The sequence below is a fragment of the Grampus griseus genome (assembly GCF_964374135.1).
Source record: "Grampus griseus genome assembly, chromosome: 16".
Classification (NCBI taxonomy): domain Eukaryota; kingdom Metazoa; phylum Chordata; class Mammalia; order Artiodactyla; family Delphinidae; genus Grampus; species Grampus griseus.
Genome location: NC_139010.1, coordinates 71,137,690 through 71,161,462, shown reverse-complemented (window position 1 = coordinate 71,161,462; position 23,773 = coordinate 71,137,690). Strand labels below are relative to the sequence as shown.

The 23,773-nt window shown below is 37.2% G+C and overlaps 1 protein-coding gene across 1 annotated transcript in view; it reads right to left on the bottom strand.

Annotated features, from left to right (window-relative positions):
• Positions 1–9,419: 9,419 nt before the first annotated feature.
• Positions 9,420–23,773, bottom strand: part of FHIP2A (FHF complex subunit HOOK interacting protein 2A) — a 35,854-nt gene continuing 21,500 nt past the window's right edge. Inside the window, exons 9-17 of the mRNA XM_082674331.1 lie at positions 23,455–23,531; positions 23,181–23,373; positions 22,828–22,997; positions 22,304–22,447; positions 21,327–21,417; positions 19,087–19,230; positions 13,233–13,373; positions 12,783–12,886; positions 9,420–12,678 (exon numbers count right to left, since the gene is read on the bottom strand). Of these exons, the coding sequence (XP_082530457.1) occupies positions 12,573–12,678; positions 12,783–12,886; positions 13,233–13,373; positions 19,087–19,230; positions 21,327–21,417; positions 22,304–22,447; positions 22,828–22,997; positions 23,181–23,373; positions 23,455–23,531 (1,170 nt within the window). The 3' untranslated portion in view covers positions 9,420–12,572. The remainder of the gene's footprint in view (positions 12,679–12,782; positions 12,887–13,232; positions 13,374–19,086; positions 19,231–21,326; positions 21,418–22,303; positions 22,448–22,827; positions 22,998–23,180; positions 23,374–23,454; positions 23,532–23,773) is intronic.

Below are 23,773 nucleotides of genomic sequence, written 5' to 3'. Positions count from 1 at the left end.
AGGCCACAGACACCCCAAAACACACCACCAGATGTGGACCTGCCCACCAGAAAGACAAGATCCAGCCTCATCCACTAGAACACAGGCACTAGTCCCCTCCACCAGGAAGCCTACACAACCCACTGAACCAACCTTAGCCACTGGGGACAGACACCAAAAACAACGGGAACTACGAACCTGCAGCCTGCAAAAAGGAGACCCCAAACACAGTAAGGTAAGCAAAATGAGAAGACAGAAAAACACACAGCAGATGAAGGAGCAAGATAAAAACCCACCAGACCTAACAAATGAAGAGGAAATAGGCAGTCTACCTGAAAAAGAATTCAGAATAATGATAGTAAAGATGATCCAAAATCTTGAAATAGAATAGAGAAAATTCAAGAAACATTTAACAAGGACCTAGAAGAACTAAAGAGGAAACAAGCAATGATGAACAACACAATAAATGAAATTAAAAATACTCTAGATGGGATCAATAGCAGAATAACTGGGGCAGAAGAATGGATAAGTGACCTGGAAGATAAAATAGTGGAAATAACTACTGCAGAGCAGAATAAAGAAAAAAGAATGAAAAGAACTGAGGACAGTCTCAGAGACCTCTGGGACAACATTAAACTCACCAACATTCGAATTATAGGGGTCCCAGAAGAAGAAGAGAAAAAGAAAGGGACTGAGAAAATATTTGAAGAGATTATAGTTGAAAACTTCCCTAATATGGGAAAGGAAATAGTCAATCAAGTCCAGGAAGCACAGAGAGTCCCATACAGGATAAATCCAAGGAGAAACACGCCAAGACACATATTAATCAAACTGTCAAAAATTAAATACAAAGAAAACATATTAAAAGCAGCAAGGGAAAAACAACAAATAACACACAAGGGAATCCCCATAAGGCTAACAGCTGATCTTTCAGCAGAAATTCTGCAAGGCAGAAGGGACCGGTGGACATATTTAAAGTGATGAAGGAGAAAAACCTATATCCAAGATTATTCTACCCGGCAAGGATCTCATTCAGATTTGACAGAGAAATTAAAACCTTTACAGATAAGAAAAAGCTGAGAGAGTTCAGAACCACCAAACCAGCTTTGCAACAAATGCTAAAGGAACTTCTCTAGGCAAGAAACACAAGACAAGGAAAAGACCTACAATAACAAACCCAAAACAATTAAGAAAATGGGAATGGGAACATACATATCAATAATTACCTAAATGTAAATGGATTAAATGCTCCCACCAAAAGACACAGACTGGCTGAATGGATATATGCTATCTCCAAGAGACCCACTTCCGACCTAGGGACACAAACAGACTGAAAGTGAGGGGATGGAAAAAGATATTCCATGCAAATGGAAACCAAAAGAAAGCTGGAGCAGCAATTCTCGTATCATACAAAATAGATTTTAAAATAAAGACTATTACAAGAGACAAAGAAGGACACTATATAATGATCAAGGGATCGATCCAAGAAGAAGATATAACAATTGTAAATATTTATGCACCCAACGTAGCAGCATCTCAATACATAAGGCAAATACTAACAGCCATAAAAGGGGAAATCGACAGTAACACATTCATAGTAGGGGACTTTAACACCCCACTTCCACTGATGGACAGATCGTCCAAAATGAAAATAAATAAGGAAACACAAGCTTTAAATGATACATTAAACAAGATGGACTTAATTGATATTTATAGGACATTCCACCCAAAAACAACAGAATACACATTTTTCTCAAGTGCTCATGGAACATTCTCCAGGATAGATCACATCTTGGGTCACAAATCAAGCCTTGGTATATTTAAGAAAATTGAAATCGTATCAAGTATCTTTTCTGACCACAACGCTCTGAGACTAGATATCAATCACAGGAAACAAACTAAAAAATACAAAGATATGGAGGGTAAACAGTATGCTACTAAATAACCAAGAAGTCACTGGAGAAATCAAAGAGAAAATCAAAAATACCTAGAAACAAATGACAATGAAAATACGATGACACAAAACCTACAGGATGCAGCAAGAGCAGTTCTAAGAGGGAAGTTTATAGCAATACAATCCTACCTTAAGAAACAGGAAACATCTCGAACAAACAACCTAACCTTGCACCTAAAGCAATTAGAGAAAGAAGAACAAAAAACCCTCCAATGTTAGCAGAAGGAAAGAAATCATAAAGATCAGATCAGAAATAAATGAAAAAGAAATGAAGGAAATGATAGCAAAGATCAATAAAACTAAAGGCTGGTTCTTTGAGAAGATAAACAAAATTGATAAACCATTAGCCAGACTCATCAAGAAAAAAAGGGAGAAGACTCAAATCAATAGAATTAGAAATGAAAAAGGATAAGTAACAACTGACACTGCAGAAATACAAAAGATCATGAGAGATTACTACAAGCAACTCTATGCCAATAAAATGGACAACCTGGAAGAAATGGACATATTCTTAGAAATGCACTACCTGCCAAGACTGAATCAGGAAGAAATAGAAAATATGAACAGACCAATCACAAGCACTGAAATTGAAACTGTGATTAAAAATCTTCCAACAAACAAAAGCCCAGGACCAGATGGCTTCACAGGCGAATTCTATCAAACATTTAGAGAACAGCTAACACGTATCCTTCTCAAACTCTTCCAAAATACAGCAGAGGGAGGAACGCTCCCAAACTCATTCTACGAGGCCATCATCACCCTGATACCAAAACCAGACAAGGATGTCACAAAGAAAGAAAACTACAGACCAGTATCACTGACGAACATAGATGCAAAAATCCTCAACAAAATACTAGCAAACAGAATCCAACAGCACATTAAAAGGATCATACACCATGATCAAGTGGGGTTTATCCCAGGAACACAAGGATTCTTCAATATACGCAAATCAATCAACGTGATACACCATATTAACAAATTGAAGGAGAAAAACCATATGAACATCTCAATAGATGCAGAGAAAGCTTTCGACAAAATTCAACACCCATTTATGCTAAAAACTTGAGAGAAAGTAGGCATAGAGGGAACTTACCTCACCATAATAAAGGCCATATATAACAAACCCACAGCCAACATCGTCCTCAATGGTGAAAAACTGAAACCATTTACACTAAGATCAGGAACAAGACAAGGTTGCCCACTCTCACCACTCTTATTCAACATAGTTTTGGAAGTTTTAGCCACAACAATCAGAGAAGAAAAGGAAATAAAAGGAATCCAAATTGGAAAAGAAGAAGTAAAGCTGTCACTGTTTGCAGATGACATGATAGTATACATAGAGAATCCTAAAGATGCTAGCAGAAAACTACTAGAGCTAATCAATGAATTTGGTAAAGTAGCAGGATACAAAATTAATGCACAGAAATCTCTGGCATTCCTATACACTAATGATGAAAAATCTCAAAGTGAAATTAAGAAAACACTCCCATTTACCACTGCAACAAAAAGAATAAAATATCTAGGAATAAACTTACCTAAGGAGACAAAAGACCTGTATGCAGAAAATTATAAGACACTGATGAAAGAAATTAAAGATGATACAAATAGATGGAGAGGTATACCATGTTCTTGGATTGAAAGAATCAACATTGTGAAAATGACTCTACCACCCAAAGCAATCTACAGATTCAATGCAATCCCTATCAAACTACCACTGGCATTTTTCACAGAACTAGAACCAAAAATTTCACAATTTGTATGGAAACACAAAAGACCCCAAATAGCCAAAGCAATCTTGAGAAAGAAAAACGGAGCTGGAGGAATCAGGCTCTCTGACTTCAGAGTATACTACAAAGCTACAGTAATCAAGACAGTATGGTACTGGCACAAAAACAGAAAGATAGATCAATGGAACAGGATAGAAAGCCCAGAGATAAACCCACGCACATATGGTCACCTTATCTTTAATAAAGGAGGCAGGAATGTAGAGTGGAGAAAGGACAGCCTCTTCAATAAGTGGTGCTGGGAAAACAGGACAGGTACATGTAAAAGTATGAGATTAGAACACTCCCTAACACCATACACAGAAATAAGCTCAAAATGGATTAAAGACCTAAGTGTAAGGCCAGAAACTATCATTAGAGGAAAACATAGGCAGAACACTCTATGACATACATCACAGCCATATCCTTTTTTGACCCACTTCCTAAAGAAATGGAAATAAAAACAAAAATAAACAAATGGGACCTAATGAAACTTAAATGTTTTTGCACAGCAAAGGAAACCATAAACAAGACGAAAAGACAACCCTCAGAATGGGAGAAAATATTTGCAAATGAAGCAACTGACAAAGGATTAATGTCCAAAATTTACAAGCAGTTCACGCAGCTCAATAACAAAAGAACAAACAACCCAATCCAAAAATGGGCAGAAGACCTAAACAGACATTTCTCCAAAGAAGATATACAGATTGCCAACAAACACATGAAAGAATGCTCAACATCATTAATCGTTAGAGAAATGCAAATCAAAACTACAAGGAGATATCATCTCACACTGGTCAGAATGGCCATCGTCAAAAAATCTAGAAACGGGCTTCCCTGGTGGCGCAGTGGTTGAGAGTCCACCTGCCGATGCAGGGGACACAGGTTCGTGCCCCGGTCCGGAAAGATGCCACGTGCTGCGAAGCAGCTGGGCCCGTAAGCCATGGCCGCTGGGCCTGCGCGTCCAGAGCCTGTGCTCCGCAATGGGAGAGGCCACAACAGTGAAAGGCCTGCGTACCGCAAAAAGAAAAAAAAAATCTAGAAACAATAAATGCTGGAGAGGGTGTGGAGAAAAGGGAACACTCTTGCACTGCTGGTGGGAATGTGAATTGGTACAGCCACTATGGAGAACAGTATGGAGGTTCCTTAAAAAACTACAAATAGAACTACCATATGACCCAGCAATCCCACTACTGGGTATACACCCTGAGAAAACCATTATTCAAAAATAGTCATGTACCAGAATGTTCACTGCAGCTCTATTTACAATAGCCAGGACATGGAAGCAACCTAAGTGTCCATCATCGGATGAATGGATAAAGAAGATGTGGCACATATATACAATGGAATATTACTCAGCCATAAAAAGAAACGAAATTGAGTTATTTGTAGTGAGGTGGATGGATCTAGAGTCTGTCATACAGAGTGAAGTAAGTCACAAAGAGAAAGACAAATACCGTATGCTAACACATATATATGGAATCTAAGAAAAAAAAATGTCATGAAGAACCTAGGGTAAGATGGGAATAAAGACGCAGACCTACTAGAGAATGGACTTGAGGACACGGGGAGTGGGAAGGGTAAGCTGTGACAAAGTGAGAGAGTGGCATGGACATATATATATACACTACCAAATGTAAAATAGCTAGCTAGCGGGAAGCAGCCGCATAGCACAGGGAGATCAGCTCCGTTGTTTGTGACTGCCTAGAGGGGTGGGATAGGGAGGGTGGGAGGGAGGGAGACGCAAGAGGGAAGAGATATGGGAACATATGTATATGTATAACTGATTCACTTTGTTATAAAGCAGAAACTAACACACCATTGTAAAGCAATTATACTCCAATAAAGATGTAAAAAAAAGAAAAAAGAAAAACTGTGCAAATTTTATTTCAGTGTCAAATTCCAAAGAAAAACACCTAGAAATTGCTATGCACATTTGCACTTACAGCTTTTCTTTTTAGGATGTGGTTTTGAACCCAGACTCCAATGAGTCATGTGCTCTTGCCGACAGTATTTTCAGGGAAAGGCTTTCCTGAAGCTGCATTACACTGACTCATTTTAAGGAAAATGCACGTCTTCGTAAAACAGAACCTATTGTCAAGGAGTCCAGGGTATACAGACTATTGGGATAATATTTATATCCTAAAAGTAGTCGTTACCTTCCCGACTTCCATTTCTGTTGGAGCCCAAAAGCAATTCGACTTAAGAAAAAGATGTTCTATTCCTAATCATTTCTAAAACGGAACTGAAATAATGATCGCAGGACACCCAAATAATTGAAGCGGCCAACAAAGATTACAGAACCATAAAATGCTCTGTGACTTGCTACACTGTTGATAATAGCAACAGGATAAAGAGATTTAAGAAGGAAAGCATATTTTAAACATGGAAGAATAATGTTTAAGGAATGGCCAATTTGTTTCCCTCTAGAAATCTTGTACATGGTTCTCTTGGGAAGTCTGATCAATTAAAACCCTACGTGCTATTCTATTTATGAGTGGAATGAGGAATACATTTCTCGTGTTATTACATAAATGAATCTCATCTTCAGGGCTTTGAAATATAACTTTACCCAGACTATAGCGAATTTGGGTGCCATCTCATCTTTCCGCATAACAGTGAAATTGATTTTATGATTCCTTACTCATAAATTACAGGACTGAGGCAGTAACAGACTTGGAGATGCTTTTGCTTTGTCTCCTCGAGTCTCAGAGGCTGCGCATGTCACTTGCTCTTTTTTTCTTCTTTTTTTTTTTTTTCTGAGCCACAGATAGCTCCTCAAGCTTGCAATTCTGGATATAGTTCTCAACCGAAAAATGTGTTTTGAGAAAGACTGATCTGTTAGACCCAGAATGTGTTCTTGGCTTATTCAGATCTTCCAACCTGGATATCTCCCCTGAAAACTTTAGCACATCATTGGTATTAAATATTTTGTTAAGAATTAATAGAATGATCACCATGCAAATGAATGTATATAACATGGGTACCATTATGAAACTAAGCTACAAAACTCAAAGGATGTCTTTTCTCCTCACCTTTGCAATGAGAGCAAAGTAACCCATGGTAGTATTTGAATTCCTGATGCTCCTACTGGGTCCTACATTCGTGTCAGGATTTGGCTACTTAGTCAAGAGAATCAATACCTTAAGGCCCTTTATAAGAGGATCTCTGTTAATTCCTTCATATACTGATTAGTCTAACTAGAGGGAAGAGTAAGGTCATATAAAATTATAAGGCACGCTGCATTTCCTTTAATTCCTCAGACTCACTCCTGGGAGATCAGGTAATTCCTTGAGGTTACCTCAAGAAGGCTGAGGTTAGGAAAGGAAACAGAAGTCAGGTTTCCTCATCTTGTCCTGGCAGGTGTGACCCCCAGCCTGTCCACCTGCCTTCTAGCCTGACCCCTGCCTTCAATTTCAGGAACGGATGGAGTTATGAGAAACAGTGGAAGTTTACACATTCCATCTTCACACACATCCAGCATGTGGCTTCCAAATTCACCTTTTCTGTCTCCATCAGCCCATTTCGTTCTCTCTTAATTGGATGCGCAGCGACCTGTGCCCCAATCCGGCAGAGAATAAAGAATGCGGTCAAAGGAGCATTGAGTTCAAGCCGGGAGCAAGGTTGGTTCTGCAGATTCACTAAACCAAATCTTACCCTCATGTTCCGATCATTTTTTTAAGCCTTCTTAAATCTTTTGGTTTTAATATTTCAATTGACTTTTTGCCTTCTCTCTATATAATAGTTCTAGAAAGAGATCATTTAAATCAGAACAGCTAATTACTTCTCAGCAATTGAGAAAATGTGGGCCCAAAGGCACAATTATTTAGGCTGGTGCTTTATACCAATCTCAGAATGAAGAAGGTGAAAGGCAACGGTTAATCATGGTAAATATAACAGAACAATTGTCTATTTATCGCTGAGTTGACTTTATCATTACGACTTCTCAGAGTATCTGGCCTATCTGCACTCACAAGTAAGGATATAATTCAGTCAAGACTTGAGTCTTAGATTTTCTCTTTTGATGACCTGCAACGCGACTTCTCTCCCTGTGCTCTCACAATGATTCGGCGCTCTCTCTCTAACAGTATTCCGGTGTGCAGCGTTCCTTATTTTTGTCAGCACACTGAACCGAGACTGTGACTTGGTGAGGGCAGAAAAGCTTCTTCTTATTTGTTTTCCTAGCATCTTAAAACTTGCTTCATAAGAAGTCCCCAATATTTGTCGAGGAAACCAAATTACTGTTTTGGTTTGGTTTTAGATGACATGTTAGTATCCTATTTCTGATACATTTTTAGAAATGCTATTATAACACAAATAAAACCCCGAATGCGCACAACAGTCAAACCGTAAGAGTATGTCAGACAGGCTTAGATGCAATCTTTCTAATGTGGGTGGTAGGGTGTAGATCAAGTAAATTTAAAAGCCGGTCTCCTATGAGGCGAGGCCCATAGGCAATAACTTTCCTAACTGGCTTTAGACCAACTAAAACCTATTTCTTCCATGGAAACTTCAGCATCAAACAGTCACAGAGTGTTTTTGTCTTTTTTTTGATAAAGAGGTACAGCTTTTACCTGAAAGACTTTAACAGAATTTCAACCTTAACAACTTTATTCTTTAAATTCCCTTGAGATAACTAGTTTTCTAGATGGAAGAGTGCAGAATTCTGAACCAGGTTTTTGGACTGGGGATCTGATTATGCATTCCTAAAATGCAGTTTTCTTTCGAAGGAGCTCAAGATAAGGAGGTAATTTTAACTCTTCAATGCCTAAACCTTACCTCCCTTGCATCCTTAAACCTGTTACCTTCTTTATTTCCTTCTAAAACTATTTTGAGGAACACTGGCTGAAAAGAATCACGGGTAGGAGGGATTAGTAACTAGATTTTTCTCTTTCTCGTTGTGCCATGCAGTACATGTTTCTTTCAGTTTCCAACTAAGGGACTTTGGCAAATATTCAAGTGAATGGAATAAGCCTAGAGTCAAATTGTTTTAAATGTCAGTTAAAGAGAGAAGTTTTTATGTGTTATAAATCTATTAAGAAATAATGCTTAGGGCTTCCCTGGTTGTGCAGTGGTTGGGAATACGCCTGCCGATACAGGGGACATGGGTTCAAGCCCTGGTCCGGGAATATCCCACATGCCGCGGAGCAATAAAGCCCATGCACCACAACTACTGAGCCTGCGCTCTAGAGCCCGTGAACCACAACTCCTGAAGCCCGCGTGCCTGGAGCCCGTGCTCCGCAACAAGAGAAGCCACCACAATGAGAAGCCTACGCACCACAACAAAGAGTAGCCCCCGCTCGCTGCAACTAGAGAAAGCCCGCACACAGCAGCAAAGACCCAAATGCAGCCAAAAATAAATAAATAAATTACATAAACTTATATAAAAAAAAGAAATAATGCTTACAGTGAATTATATTTCTAAGACTTATATAACCATTCCTTCCTTTAGGGAAATGGTTATTATGGTAGGGTGGAAAATATCAATACATGTAAGGCTCACCCAGAGGGATTTTTCAAGCTATACATTCCCCCTCCACAAATATTCTGATATATTCCTTTTCGTTCTCTCTCTGGAATCAATGCTATAATGAACCACTGACTGCTGTGTGTCATATCCTTTTGTATGTTATGAATTATTATTTTAGATTTATCAGGGAATGAAATGTTTCCAATTACAATTCTACAAAAATACAAGACAACATTTTGTTTAAATTACGTTATTTATTTTTAGATCATCCCTCTTAGTCCTGCATGCATTGTTAGCACAAAAAGTTGAACTTGATCACAACCTCCTTTGAAGAGATATTAGGTACATAATCACCATCTGAAGAGTTTCTTCACAGATGGCCCAAGATTTCCAGGCCTTGGTAACACTGTCAGTAACCTATACAATGTACAATAGAAAAATTTACCAAATATCCTTTGTTTAATGTAAACAAGGCAGGAGGCAAAACAGAGTATTATAGTAACACTATTTTACAGGGCCCAGAAATATGATTATCTATCATGTTTCAACACAACAAGTGTCACAATGACATGCATATTTTCATTAATTGTACAACCCAAAATATAATTACCATATAAACTGTGATTTCAGCACTTCACTGTAACTTCTGTCAATACCTATAAACTTCATAATTAAATGGTAATTGTATATTAATGCAATAATTTATGGAAATATGTTACCATGAATTATGAAGTAATTCCATAATTTGTGCCCCGTAAAATTAAGTGTAATAATCTTTACACTAGCAACAGTGTAAGCAAGCTAAGGATTTTGGTCCTTACAGATATATACACATATATATACACACATGTACACACACAATAATGTACAATTAAACCAAAAAGCTATGAATCCACTCATAGCTTATATATTGCACAGACAGATACATTATGAGAACCTTACATAGTCAATGTGAGTACTACAATGATAATTGGCTGGCTAAGGACACATTTTGAGTTCTATCACGTAAAGAATGTGGCTCATTACTAAAAAAAATAAACCCAAAGACTATACTGTTAGAAAGTTAAAAAAAAGAATGTGCATGCCCATTTACACCAATGTGAAGCAAGGCTAAAATTCAGTTTGGAATTTGTCATGGCAATCGATTGCTAGGGTGGTACTGCCCACTCAACACAGTGCACATCAGTCACTGTTTTGCAAATACTGAGGAACAGAAATAGCTTCTGAAAGACAGTACACAAATGGCTAGTCATGGAGGACAATGTTTCACCAACAAATCCAACTCACTGTGAGAACTTGTGCTGGCTCTAGGTCTGAACTAAATACGAAGAAGAAAGGAAGGAAAGACAGTAGCAAACTTAGAAGAGAAACAAATTATATCTTAAGCTTTAGCTGATTACAAATCAAAGTCATTACAATAACTTAGGAAAATAATTATCTTTTAAGAAGCAGCATACAAACACACAAATATGAATTAAAGCTTCTCTGAGCTTGGTTTCATGGATTAGCCAAAAGGTCCTACGGTGAAAGCAAGAATAAAATCGTATTTGGTTCGAGAGGTAACATCATTGCCATTACACCTATCGAATGCTGCAAAAACATTAAGAAATATCTAATCTCTTAATGGTCTATTTTAAGTACACCTACATCAAAGTAGACGACAACTACATCTAAAAATGAAGATGTTGCAGCATTCCTTCATCAATAAATACAGCAAACAGAATAATGCTTTCCTATCGTTAAAAATCCTTTAAAGAAAATCATGCACAAAGTAACTATCTCCCACCTGTTTTTTCATTGTTTCGCTCAATAAATTTCCTAGAGTGAGCTAACAGAGATTTGCATTAAATTAGAAATTTAGTTTTTTTGTTGCTGTTTTAACAGTGGTAAGCATTCTAGAGCCAAGAATATTCATAATTTTCAACATTTTGTTGTTAATAAATAGCAACAACTAACTATAAAATAAATCAGAAAACGAATACAACAAAATTAGCAGTAGGTGTAAAACATGCTTCCATACACACGCTACACGATGTATAGATACAAACATGCTACACAAAACAACTTCTTAGAACGGGCAGCTCCTTTCAGGCTGCAAGGTTTGCCTAGTCTGCTCCCCCGAATATCAGTAAATGAAAAGGTAAAGAGGAAAGTGCTGCTGCTTAACATTCCAACTGAAAAAATAAAACAAAAACCCAAGGAAGCTTAAGAGCAATATTTGAGTGATAAGTATCACTTAAAGAAGAGAAAGTGGATTAGCAAACGCCATTTTGTAAATCAAGTACCAGCATGCGGTGCACAGTGCAGCTCTGCCAGCTACCCACATCACACGTTCCTACACACGCACCCATCCACACATAGACCAATTTACCCAAGTCCTTTCATAGGTAAACAGTCAGACTTGCTGGTTTGTTGTAAAATCTCTTCAGAATGATTTAAAACAAAAGACTGAACAAAATGGAAAACAAAATGTAAACATTCAGGAGGCCACTGGCATTTTGATTGCTGCCACCTACACGCTACCATGCATTTCAATAAGGAAATCAAATGATAAAGCAATTTTCAGAGAGGGAGGGAGAGAGAGGAAAAAAAGGGTCTCAACCCAATACATGTTAATTAGCTTAAAAAATACTATTTTAGTAAACACTACCAACAGTGGGCACATATCCAACATTGTTGCAAAAATGACAAAGTTTAAATAAACTGGGACCCATACATGAAAATCAATCACTAACGAGGCTATGTGCACAAGAGAGTAAAAGAAGGTTTCTTTAAAAAATATATATATTATATTAATCAAGAATTTCATTATCATATTAAATTGTTTTTCTTAGAAAAGCTGAAGGAAGTTAATGGTGCTCTACACATTTTTATCTTCTATTATTAATTCATTTGATGGTTCCTAAATTGTATTTTTTTCTCACTTACAGTTTTTTTCAATATTTTGTTTGATAAGAATTGACCTTAAAAAGTTATAAAATTAGGTGTTTTTTTTTTCTGCTACTTATTAATCCAAAAGAATATAAGCATTTGAGTCCCAGAGAATGTCAAAATGCCTTGCTACCTAAAAGGATGTTAAATTAACAGAAATATCATCAAAGTCATGACATCAGAAATTTTGCAGCTTTTCACACAGGCATTAGAAATGCTTATTTCCTGAAGTTCCTTTGATTGTATCCTGGACTCAAGGATGTGCAACTTTATATCTAGAACCATTACGATAAAGTCAACATCACACAACATTGCACTGAGTGTCCACTCAGTGGGCTCTGAATGGTTCTGTCCAGTTTACAGCAATGCTTCATTTAAAAAGGCTTTTTATCCTCTTGTGGCTGGGTGGAACTGAGGCTTTTTTGATGAAATGCATACAACAGTTCTGTTCCCTTGGTTACTTGCAAGATGCCGTTTATGGTGTGGAGGCAGCATGGTATTTCACAAAGGCGATGGCCGCCAGCTCCTTACAGAACTCTTCCAGCACAATCACACCCTCCAGCAACGTGATGTGCTCGATACTGGGAAGGGAAAGCAGGCAATCAATCAATCGATGCAGGGTATTAGCAGATCATCAAGTTTTGGCAAAAGTTTTAGATAAACAACATGTAAAACGCTGACTTACATAGGGCCTTCAGGTTCCAGACCAAGTAATCGCTTTCTGACTAATAGAAGCTTGGGAGTAAAATCTTGAATACGCTGGATTCGAACCATGAGGTCTCCAACAACCTGTGTCACAGGGACAAAAGGAGCTCAGTCCCTAAACACCTCCATGGGAATTTTCAGGATAAAAAAATACTCCATTTCCTATTACTAAATGAAGACTGTCACTTTTCACTATTCACATAACAATCTTTGACAAAGGACTCATAGCTATACCTTAAAATACAGAAGTTATATATACCACTTAAAAGAATGAATCTTTATTCTCCACATTCTGTAGTAAGATAATTATTTCTAAACAGTAAATATGTAACATTTTTTATTATGTGACACTAATTACACACAATGATATTAAGATGTTAATTGGTCGGATTTATCAATCCTAGAGAACATAACAAAACTGGTAACTCACCCTGACGATTACAGAGAAGAGAGATCTACAGCCAGAAGCAAGGTTCACGTACGGGTCCAAAAGGTACTCGTGTATGTGTGGATGAGGGAAGAGAGAAAGTCTAGATAACACTGATGTTACTTGTAAATTGACATCATATGGCTACGGAGAGGGAAAAAACAAAAAGATATTTGACATTATGTATAATGTATATACCTGAGCACTTAATTTACCATTTCCATTGGTCTTCTTAAGAAAAAGGAAAATCTACCATCTCATTCCTCCTGCTACATGCTCTTCTACAATGAAAATATCTATAACTACATTAGCTCTAGCTCGCACCACCTTAGTCAAAGTGCATATATCACAATCCTAAAACTTAAAATAAAAGGTATGCACATAAACATACAGAATAAAATAAATGCATAACAAAGTCAGAATGTCTCTGTTTTATGCAGGTGGTTTTATGTAGTAAAATAGTTCAAGAGGTCATCAAAACTCACCAAAGAGTCATATGTAATATTAATTACAAACAATAGAAGACATTACATGTAAGACCAAAGATAGAAGGGAAGGTATTAAAATCTTTTATAGTGGTCTAGTTTTAGAAATGATAATCCTCGTCTCTTAAATTATTCAACTACTGCCAATTACCAAAAGCATGTATACAACAAAGTCATACGTCACAGAACCCTGTCAACAGAATGAAAGTACTTGGGGGTGGAAATAACTACCATATGCCTCAAAAGTGAACGAGAAGATTCAAAATCATGATTACAGACAGGGATCACCTCCTTTACTGTGCAAGAGCATTAACTCTTCCAAAACAATGTCTGTGTACATCTGTGTATACTTTTTTGTATGTATCACAATTTTACTTGAATTCTGTTTTTTTAATATTTAATCTGTTTATTCTTCGTAGGAAGCAGCTTGGAGGTGCTTTACGGAGTATGTGTCAAAATCCAAGCAAAATGCATAATGTACAAAAAGAGTTGCTATTATTGTGCCTAGAACTTTCAACAGAAATCTCTCATCCCTTCCAGTTTTCTTCTTCTAAGCAGTCAAAGGCAACTGAGTGGCTGAAACAAAACCGACTTCAGTGAGAAGGTTGGAAAGAACCTAGGTGACTGGATGAGTGAGAAACAGATGCTGCAGCAGGAGCAAGGGAAAAGTGATTCAGGACCAAGTTGATACTGACAACAGAATCTGAACGTTTTACCCTCATTCACTGAGCAGATTTAAGCCCTTGATCATAATGAATACCAATCCAGAAGTGAATATTTGACATTTAAAGGACAGCAAATGCTTGAGCACGTGCCAGAAGATATCAAAGATACTGTTATTTGAACAAAAACTCAAGTCCTGTGCTAAGGTCCAATTTTAGTCTTTTTTGCTTACTACTAGATACATGAACACAGATTTTCTGAAAGAAGAAAAACTACCCCTAAATCACTCTTATTCACAATCTAGCCTTAAGCAAGATAAATGAAAGGAGATACGATTCACATTAAACGTAGTCTGAAGGGCATCTTTTCCTACTTGATAATATTTGCAAGAGAATAGCCTTCTCCAAGACTCAGTTCAAAACAATGAATTCACATTAAATTGTATTTTAGGCACGAAGGAAAACATTTTAAAAAATCTTTAAGAAGAATGCAATTGGTAAAATGTGGACAAAATCATTTAAAATACAACGTAAGTACAGTATTGTATGTGACTTCATTTCAGATGGTTCAGAGTTTTAGGTCACTGAATTCTGCCATTTACAGGTACTTAAATAAATTGAGAAAATTTGGCTTCAAACAACTATATATTGCCACTTAAACTCTGTATTTTCTCTATATGGTGTTTGTTAGTTTGGTTTTAAGCTTTTTTTGAACAAGAATCTATATCTTTGGTTGTTTAAGAAACTTAAGGCTGACTCAGATTATATTTTAAAAAATTTGTTTTAGAGCCTTTATTGAACTTGTTACAATACTGCTTCTGTTTTATGTTTTGTTTTTTTTGGCCCGGAGGCATGTGGGATCTTAGCTCCCCAACCAGGGATCAAACCAGCACCACCTGCGCTGCAAGGCAAAGTCTTAACCACTGGACAACCAGGGAAGTCCCAGATTATATTTTAATGTTGTGAAAATGAAGATAAATTTCAGCTAGATAGAAACTGTTCCACCATACTCTGAACTGGTCTTTACTTCACTAGTCTCTTTCTCCTACTTTAAAGTAGTAACTTTAAAACAAGTTGGCCTTTTAGAGGGTTGTAAACAGCAACTGTTTGTATCTATTATTTTGAATCCCTCCCATTTGTACTTCATACAGTATTCACCTGAAATAAAAGTTAACCAGATTTTTCTGACACGTTAAAGTGCACTTGGCCCATTTTTGATTGAGCTCACCCTAAATACAAGATCTGAATTTTGGAACAATAAACTTTGACTTAAAAGCATACTGAGGGCTTTCCTGGTGGTCCAGTGATTAAGAATCCGCCTGCCAATGCAGGCGACATGGGTGCGAGCCCTGGTCCGGGAAGATCCCACATGCCGTGGAGCAACTAAGCCCGTGTGCCACAACTACTGAAGCCCACGTGCCTAGAGCCCGTGCTCCACTACAAGAGAAGCCACCGCAATGAGAAGCCTGAGCACCACAACGAAAACAACAGCAACTAGAGAAAAGTCCACGTGCAGCAACGAAGACCCAACGCAGCCAAAAATAAATAAAATTTAAAAAAAAGAAAAAGCATACTGATGTCGGACTTCCCTGGTGGCGCAGTCGTTAAGAACCCGCCTGCCAACGCAGGGGACACGGGTTCGAGCCCTGGTCCAGGAAGATCCCACATGCCACGGAGCAACTAAGCCCGTGCACCACAACTACTGAGGCTGTGCTCTAGAGCCCATGCGCCACAACTACTGAGCCTGTGTGCCTAGAGCCCATGCTCCGCAAAAAGAGGAGCCCCCGCTTGCCACAACTAGAGAAAGCCCACGCGCAGCAATGAAGACCCAATGCAGCCAAAAAAAAAAAAAGCATACGGATGTCACCTGCAAACTCAGTCGCAACCCTTTTATTAAAGGCCAAGTACGTAGATGGTCAAAATAATAAGAAATAAGTCAAATTTTTAAAAATCTCAACAACTTGATAGTCTCGGAAATTTCTTATAACACCTGCATTTAACAAGATTTTATATTTTTTAAAGTATTTTAAATTGCTTTTTTTCAGATAATTCTTACAAGCAAATCAAGTAATATCAACTTCACTTTAACAATAAGAAAATGTGACAAACAGCTAAGTTTAGTTGCCCAAATTCAGATTTTTCACCGTCAGAACAGGGACAAGAACTTGGGCTTCCCTATATTCTCCCTGGTATTCCTTACATTCTGCTATGGACTTTCGTTTTTACTGTCTTTTTAAAATCACTAAGGTTAAAAACAATACTAAACACACTATATTTTTCAAAAATTAACATTGTGACAACACAATAGTATCATGAATACCTGATGTCATAACTTCTCAATTATACATGCAGAAATTAGCTACTTTATTAATTATCCATAGTAATGTTTAATCCCAGCCTGGTTACCCTGATCCTATTAGGGGTATATATGTACTAAGAAAATACAAGCAAACATCACCTTCAGCAAAAACATTTAGAAAAGAAAGAAAATGAAATTAAACCAAGCACGCTAGGCACACCAGGACTCATGATTATCTTTGAGATCTGATTATAATGTCCTTATCCAAAAAGGCTTAGAAAATCAAGGGTTTTAAAGACAGAAGGTTTGAGGCTAGGTTCCACAGCTCACTAAGTCACGTGAACTGAAACTAAGGATTCCTCATTTATACAATAATACAAGGAACTGTCTTGCCTATCATTCAGGATTCTAGGAAGAATAAGTGAGACACTGTGTATGAATCGCTTCTGCCCTGTGAAGAGCTATCTGGTGAACGAAAAAGAACTGTAAGCATTTCGGGATATTCTGTCTCCGACAGAATCCTTTTGTGTCAGCACTCTACAGGCTGAAGGGAAAAATGCTCAAGTGTGATGAGGATTCAGAGAGGATCTTTCCACTCAATTCAGAAACTACTTTTTAGGGCTTCCCTGGTGGCGCAGTGGTTGAGAGTCCGCCTGCCGATGCAGGGGACACAGGTCCGTGCCCCGGTCCGGGAGGATCCCACATGCCGCGGAGCGGCTGGGCCCGTGGGCCGTGGCCGCTGGGCCTGCGCGTCCAGAGCCTGTGCTCCGCGGCGGGAGAGGCCGCAGCAGTGACAAGCCCGCGTACCGCAAGAAAAAAAAAGAAACTACTTTTTAAAATTTAGATTCCTTGTTAGTGCTTTCGGTCAAAATTTCTAAAGATTACTGACTTAATACTGATTGTTAATGTCTCTTCTGTGTTAATCAGATCCAAACTATGCCAAGAGAACCAGCACAAAAACACAACATACTGATGAGCCCCATTACCTGGGAGGTTTACACAGCCGTGATGTATTACAGCATAATACATTCAGTACCTGGATTTAAATACTTTGGTTGTTAAGTATTAAAAACCAACCAACAAATCAGCAAACAATGAAACACTAGAAATTCAGCACATGTTGTTAGGAGGTTAAAAGAAAAAAAGGACTTTACTCTGTGTCTTTATTGATTACTATCAGAAACAGTGCTGACTGAAGTCCAACCCAGTGAAACACTTCTTATCATTTCTTTATTTGGCTTTCTGGTTATTGAAGGCAGCCTGCTTGTGGAGTAAATTTCGTTTATAACTCCCTACAGTCACATAAATATTTAACTAAAATGCTAAAATGAACAAGTACTTTAATATACAGTTTTAAATTAATTCTAAATTGGCTAACTCAGTTTCCATGTTGAGGCAAGTTTAATGCCAGATTGTTTTATTTCAAGTGTCCATCCCAGTGCATAAAACATTTCAAAACTCTATCGTCACTTTGTATGTCAAGGAGAGACGGAGAGAGGGATTCTAGTGATATAATCCCAAATTCAGTTCTCCTGACAATCAATGGAGACAGAGCAACATACCGGCCAATGGTGATTTTTATTTACCTTGGAATAAGTAAATTAACCTTTTTTAAATTGCATCTCCCCATTTGAAAATGAGTATATTCACAAGTTCTTTGTCTGAAGAAGCAGGTTCCTCTGATACTGTTCCATAATTTTAGTGAGACCAGAGCTCTCAAGATTCGATTTGAAATGACATTTAAGGTCTTCTGAATTAAACCTAACAAGTTTCACTCTACCTGTATCTGTACTAACTGTACTAACTAAAAGGCTTTCTAAGAAAGCACTCTAGGCACTGCCGAAAGGCGTTAAGGTTATTAAGACAATGACCTACGATGAGAAGTAAACATACAACTCTGTAACAGCTGTCAGGCCAAATAAAAGTTTTAACATAATGAATGCATCAGAAACCCACCAGCTGTTGGCAATCTAGCTTTATGAAAAAGTCATCTAGTGGAAAAAGAAAACAAACTACTTGACTGAAGATGTAAACTAAGATGTGAGTAGAATTCATGGTGAATGGTAACAAAATAATATGGAAATTAATATTTTAAAACTTATTACTAGGCTTCCCTAGTGGCACAGTGGTTGAGAATCTGCCTGCCAATGCAGGGGACACGGGTTCAAGCCCTGGTCTGGGAAGATCCCACATGCCGCGGAGCAACTAGGCCCGTGAGCCACAACTACTGAGCCTGCGCGTCTGGAGCCTGTGCTCCGCAACAAGAGAGGCCGCGACAGTGAGAGGCCCGTGCACCGCGATGAAGAGTGGCCCCCGCTTGCCGCAACTAGAGAAAGCCCTCGCACAGAAACGAAGACCAAACACAGCCAAAAATAAATAAATTTTAAAACAAACAAAAAAAAACTTATTACCTGATCAAGAATTCTTCCCATTCTGTCAAATAAAACTTTCAAAAAATGACCTTCAAAGAAAGCTGCTTCTAAATTGCACTTTTCCAATGCTTTTGGAGACCCAGGCCACTCCCATCTTAAGCAGATAGCACAGTAGTCCCGGAACTAGGGAGAAATATTTGGATCATTAAAAAGGAACTGAACAAAAACAAATGGAGATTAAATAGAAATAATTTTCCCAAACAGGCATAGAAATCCGCTTGAATGCTAAGTGTCTGCTAGTGTGAGGTGCCGTGGAAGAGGGGAAAAGGATGACTCGGATAACACACTGACTGGAGAGAGGCACAAGGTCAGGTCACAACCACCAGTCCCAGCACCTTGATGCGAAAGCAGGCAGATTTTAACTTTACCAAAGTACCCCCTTCACTGCTGAGCTCATGCTCTTTCCTTTAGAGGAGTTCAAACTTTTACTTATTCTTGTCACAGATTTAGCGAGTATTTAAAAAGCAAAGCAAGTCTTAGCCACATTTTCAAATCTATTCTAAAATATATATCATATATAAAATAGGTGAACAGATACACAGCACCTGAGACGGCAAACTTGACTTTGCTACGATGTGTTTAACCCAGGCACGTTGCCATGACTGCCAGGAGGAAACAGGGCTGCTCTAAGTGTGGTCCGAAAACTGTCCCCTACCACTGCTCTTGAGACGAGTACAAAAACTAAGAGCAAGTTTAGAAACTTCTCTTGCAATTTCACTGAGTAAATTTTACATCTGTTCAATCTATAAAATAATCAGGGCTTGTATTTTTTCTTTTCATTTTTTTATATTTTACAAAAGCATTGGTCAGTGACAGATTGGAAATAAGTGGAAACTGGTCCTCACTACACAGTTTATCAGCAGGATACACAATATGGATTTTTATAAGCACAAGAATATCTCTTATAATAAAAAGAAAAATTTAAAGTCTTCTCTGACATGTAATTTACTTGAATTTAAACAAAAGAAATTTAGAGCATAGTTTTCTTCCATATTTTCTCCCTTTTCAGATTTTCCTTATTCAATAAAGCAAAATTACCTTATCATCTCTAGTTTACAAATTAACTGAGATTAAAACATATTCAATAAAGCAAAATTACCTTATCACCTCTAGTTTACAAATTAACTGAGATTAAAACATATTCTTACACAAAGCACTAACTTCAACTTTTAAAAGAAAAACATATTAAAAATGATTAAAAAACAAACTTCTTCAATATTTTGTGAGTTTTAAACTATTTGTCTTTCAATAGAAAATTTTCTTTATAAAACCACACCCCAATATTTAATAAAGCATTTTTATATTAACACTTCCGAAATTCTGAGCTAGAAAGTAATAGTGTAAATTTTTTCTATTCTTTTTGTGTCTTGTCAAATATTTCTGAAACAATCATAACTGTAATCAGAATATGGAAATGAAACATTACAGAAAGAATCAAAGCAGTTTAAAAATCCAATCAGTACTACTGAGGTTGGTACTACTTTTATTGCCTCTATTTTATTGTTACATGAATGTATTTGCATTACTCTAGTTATTCACATAGTAATGTGGACTTGAATTCAGGCTTAAAGCATCATGAATTAACGATAAGCGCATGCAAGTTAATTATCAATAAGAGCACACTTCAACCCAAAGGATTTAAATGAAAATTAAATGTATATTTTTCTGACTTGAGACATTTCAAAATTTGGAATTTGGTAAAAATGTAAAATGCTACAGAGGGGAAAGATGACTGAGAGAAGGCCATTTAATTTAATAACTAAGAGGAGACCTTTGAGAAAGTACTTTCAGTGAGGTGGAAAGCTGGGATGCAGGGGATGAAGAGCCAGCACTTGTGAATTACTGATGAGTATGAACAGTGAAGAGGAAAGGGTATAGCCTGTGGGCTGGGGGCCATGGTGGGCGATGGGTAGAATTATTTAAAAATCATGTTTTAGATTAGCAGGGGGAAGGATGTGGGGGACATATAATTTCAAGGGCAGGAAGAAAGGGAAGAAAAGGAGTGGGGTGGTGGGGAAGGGACCATAAAGAAATCTTGAGATAGAGACACACAGTTAATGAAATGCAAAGTCAGGTCACTGGCAAAAAGTTCAAGTGGTGAGAGTGGAGTTCAGGTCTTGCAGAGAAAGGGAAACCTTTGGAGAAACGACTGTGGGCAATGTGACAATGTGTGTGCGTTCCTATTAGACTGCATGTCAAAAACTAGTTACTTCTCTTACCTGCCTATGAGCATCTCGGAGGTAGGTGTCATATCCAGTGCCCTCAACATGGTAGGATGACTTTGCTTCATCCGGTACCAGACAGAGGAAACTTAAATGAAAAAATGCCATAATCAATAATACGAATACTCTCACAATTCAACATCTCTATATGTGTTAAAATACCTAGGAATATCTTCAGTTTAGCCAAGTATTAATGCAAATGGAAACTTGAAAAGTAAAATTGTATATTCGTAAGTACTTAATCTTGAATCAGCACTACAATGCACTGATTAAATACTCTGTCATTATTTTAAAGGTTTTATCTAAAAATTACTCATTCCACTAAAAGTAGAATCAAGCACAAGAAGACTCGACTCCTTTTACATTACAGGACAATGATCGATTGCCGTGAAATTTGTTAGTCTCAGGAACCTGGCTTTTAAGTAACTGAATCTTCGATTTTCATGCACCCTGAACCGTGCATCTTACACCACATGCAGTCTTCTCTAAAGTCACCTCCCAGCACCAGGCATATCAGCGACAGGATTGCAAAGGAAGGAAAGGAAGAAAATTGCCGGGAAAGGGCACTTAAAAAGAAACAACAACATAAAAACGCTAAAAAAGAAAAAAAAAAAAAGGAATAGCCCTCGGCTTAACACATGTGAGTACACGGCTGATAAGTTCAATCTACCAAACTGGAAATTCTCAGTGCTGTTCCAACTGGGAATTACTTAAAATATTTTACATTAAAAGTAAGTAGAGGACCTTGAAGATTTATTTAACCACTACTACCCAGGAGCTTTTCTCTTTTGTATGGATCGTTGCCCCTAGGCCGTCACTAGCTACATAAGCATTTCAAAAAGCTGACATTAAAGATTTTAAAGAAGGGAAGACTGAATTCATAACATATCTCTATAATGATCAAGGAGCAGAGCTATTACATTGTTATAAAAATAAGTAAAAGAGATGTAAGTCAAATTAATATAGCAACTCACCTATTTACAATTTTATGGACTTCAGTTTTCCCATCATTTTTGGGGTGGTCTGGAGAAGCAGGAGGTGAAGAACTAAGCCACTCTTGGTTTGACAAAGTGTTATCTGGTGAAATGTCAGTAAACAAAGGATCTTCTTCCAGATCTCTAAGTTTAATTTAACGATGTATAAAAAAAAATTTTTATTATAGTTTCTAAACCAAAAGATTCTCTGCTATGTTCTTAGAAAACATTACATGATTTTGCTAATACAAGAATTAAGGAATGAATGTATTTACATTTCTTCGAGAAATTAACATTTTATACTAACATCAAACTCAAGGCTATATGATTTTGTTAGGTTTAATGACTATATACTGCCACTTATAATTTAAAGGGACAATAAAATCAGGACATCTAAATTTTATTTTTAAAAAACTTTTAAACTGTTAGAGGTATTTTTTTTAAGAATAAGGAAGGGAAATAAGAGGGGAGAAAATTATGATTCTATATGAAATGCTAAACTCACAGAGTTGGATGAAACTTACACTGCTCCTGCTATTAACCCATTCTCCACTACATCTTTATCTTCTGGGCACACAGGTTTATATTCTGTATAGTTTCTTTCTTCAAGATTTCTTAGGACCAAGTTGTAAAGAATGTGCTCATTGGGTTTTTGCAAAAGATGTTCAAACATTCTTAATGTCATTATGCTTATCTGAAACCCAAAATGATAAAGGGTAACTGAAAAATAGTTTAAACAAACTATTCTTCTTCACGCTTGCGATTTTCAAAATAAAAAGCCACATAAAAAAAGAGGCTATATTCAAAACATCACAAGTACATCAAAGTCAGTATGTCAAAGAATCTAAGTCCAATTCTAAATCCTTACATAGCTTACCTCATCAGATATGTGATCACAATGTTCAATTAACCTATGTCTTAAAGGATGTCTGCTGATTTCTGCCAGAGTTTCTGGTTCCCTCTGTTCTCCAAGGATGAAAAACACCATTTCTTGAAGCAAAATGTCAGAGGTTACTTGCCGAACAATGCGATGAAGCAGAGCAGTTGATGTCAGAATGCCCATCTCAGAACTGGCAAAACAAACAAGTAATTAGTGGGCAAAAATAACATGAACACAGTGATTTTTTTTTTTAAGTAAAGAGGCCACTCACGTTTGCATTAATTGAGGTTCCATAACACCAATAAAAAATCTTTCATGAACAGCTTTGGCAAGAGCAACAGCAGCAGTCTAGAACATAGTATAAGTATCATTATCTTTTTTTAAAATGGGAAAGAGATTAATTTATAACATCAGTTAAGCCAGTTTGCACTCTCCATCTGAATTAATGTGAAAAAAAAAACCTGCCTACTGACCATCTTGTTGATGGCATATAAACCTAGATTAGACATTAGCTATTGGGTCCTTTACATGTTATCTAAATTTCCAAGAACAAAGACAAACAGGATAAAAATATTATCCCAGTCACTTAT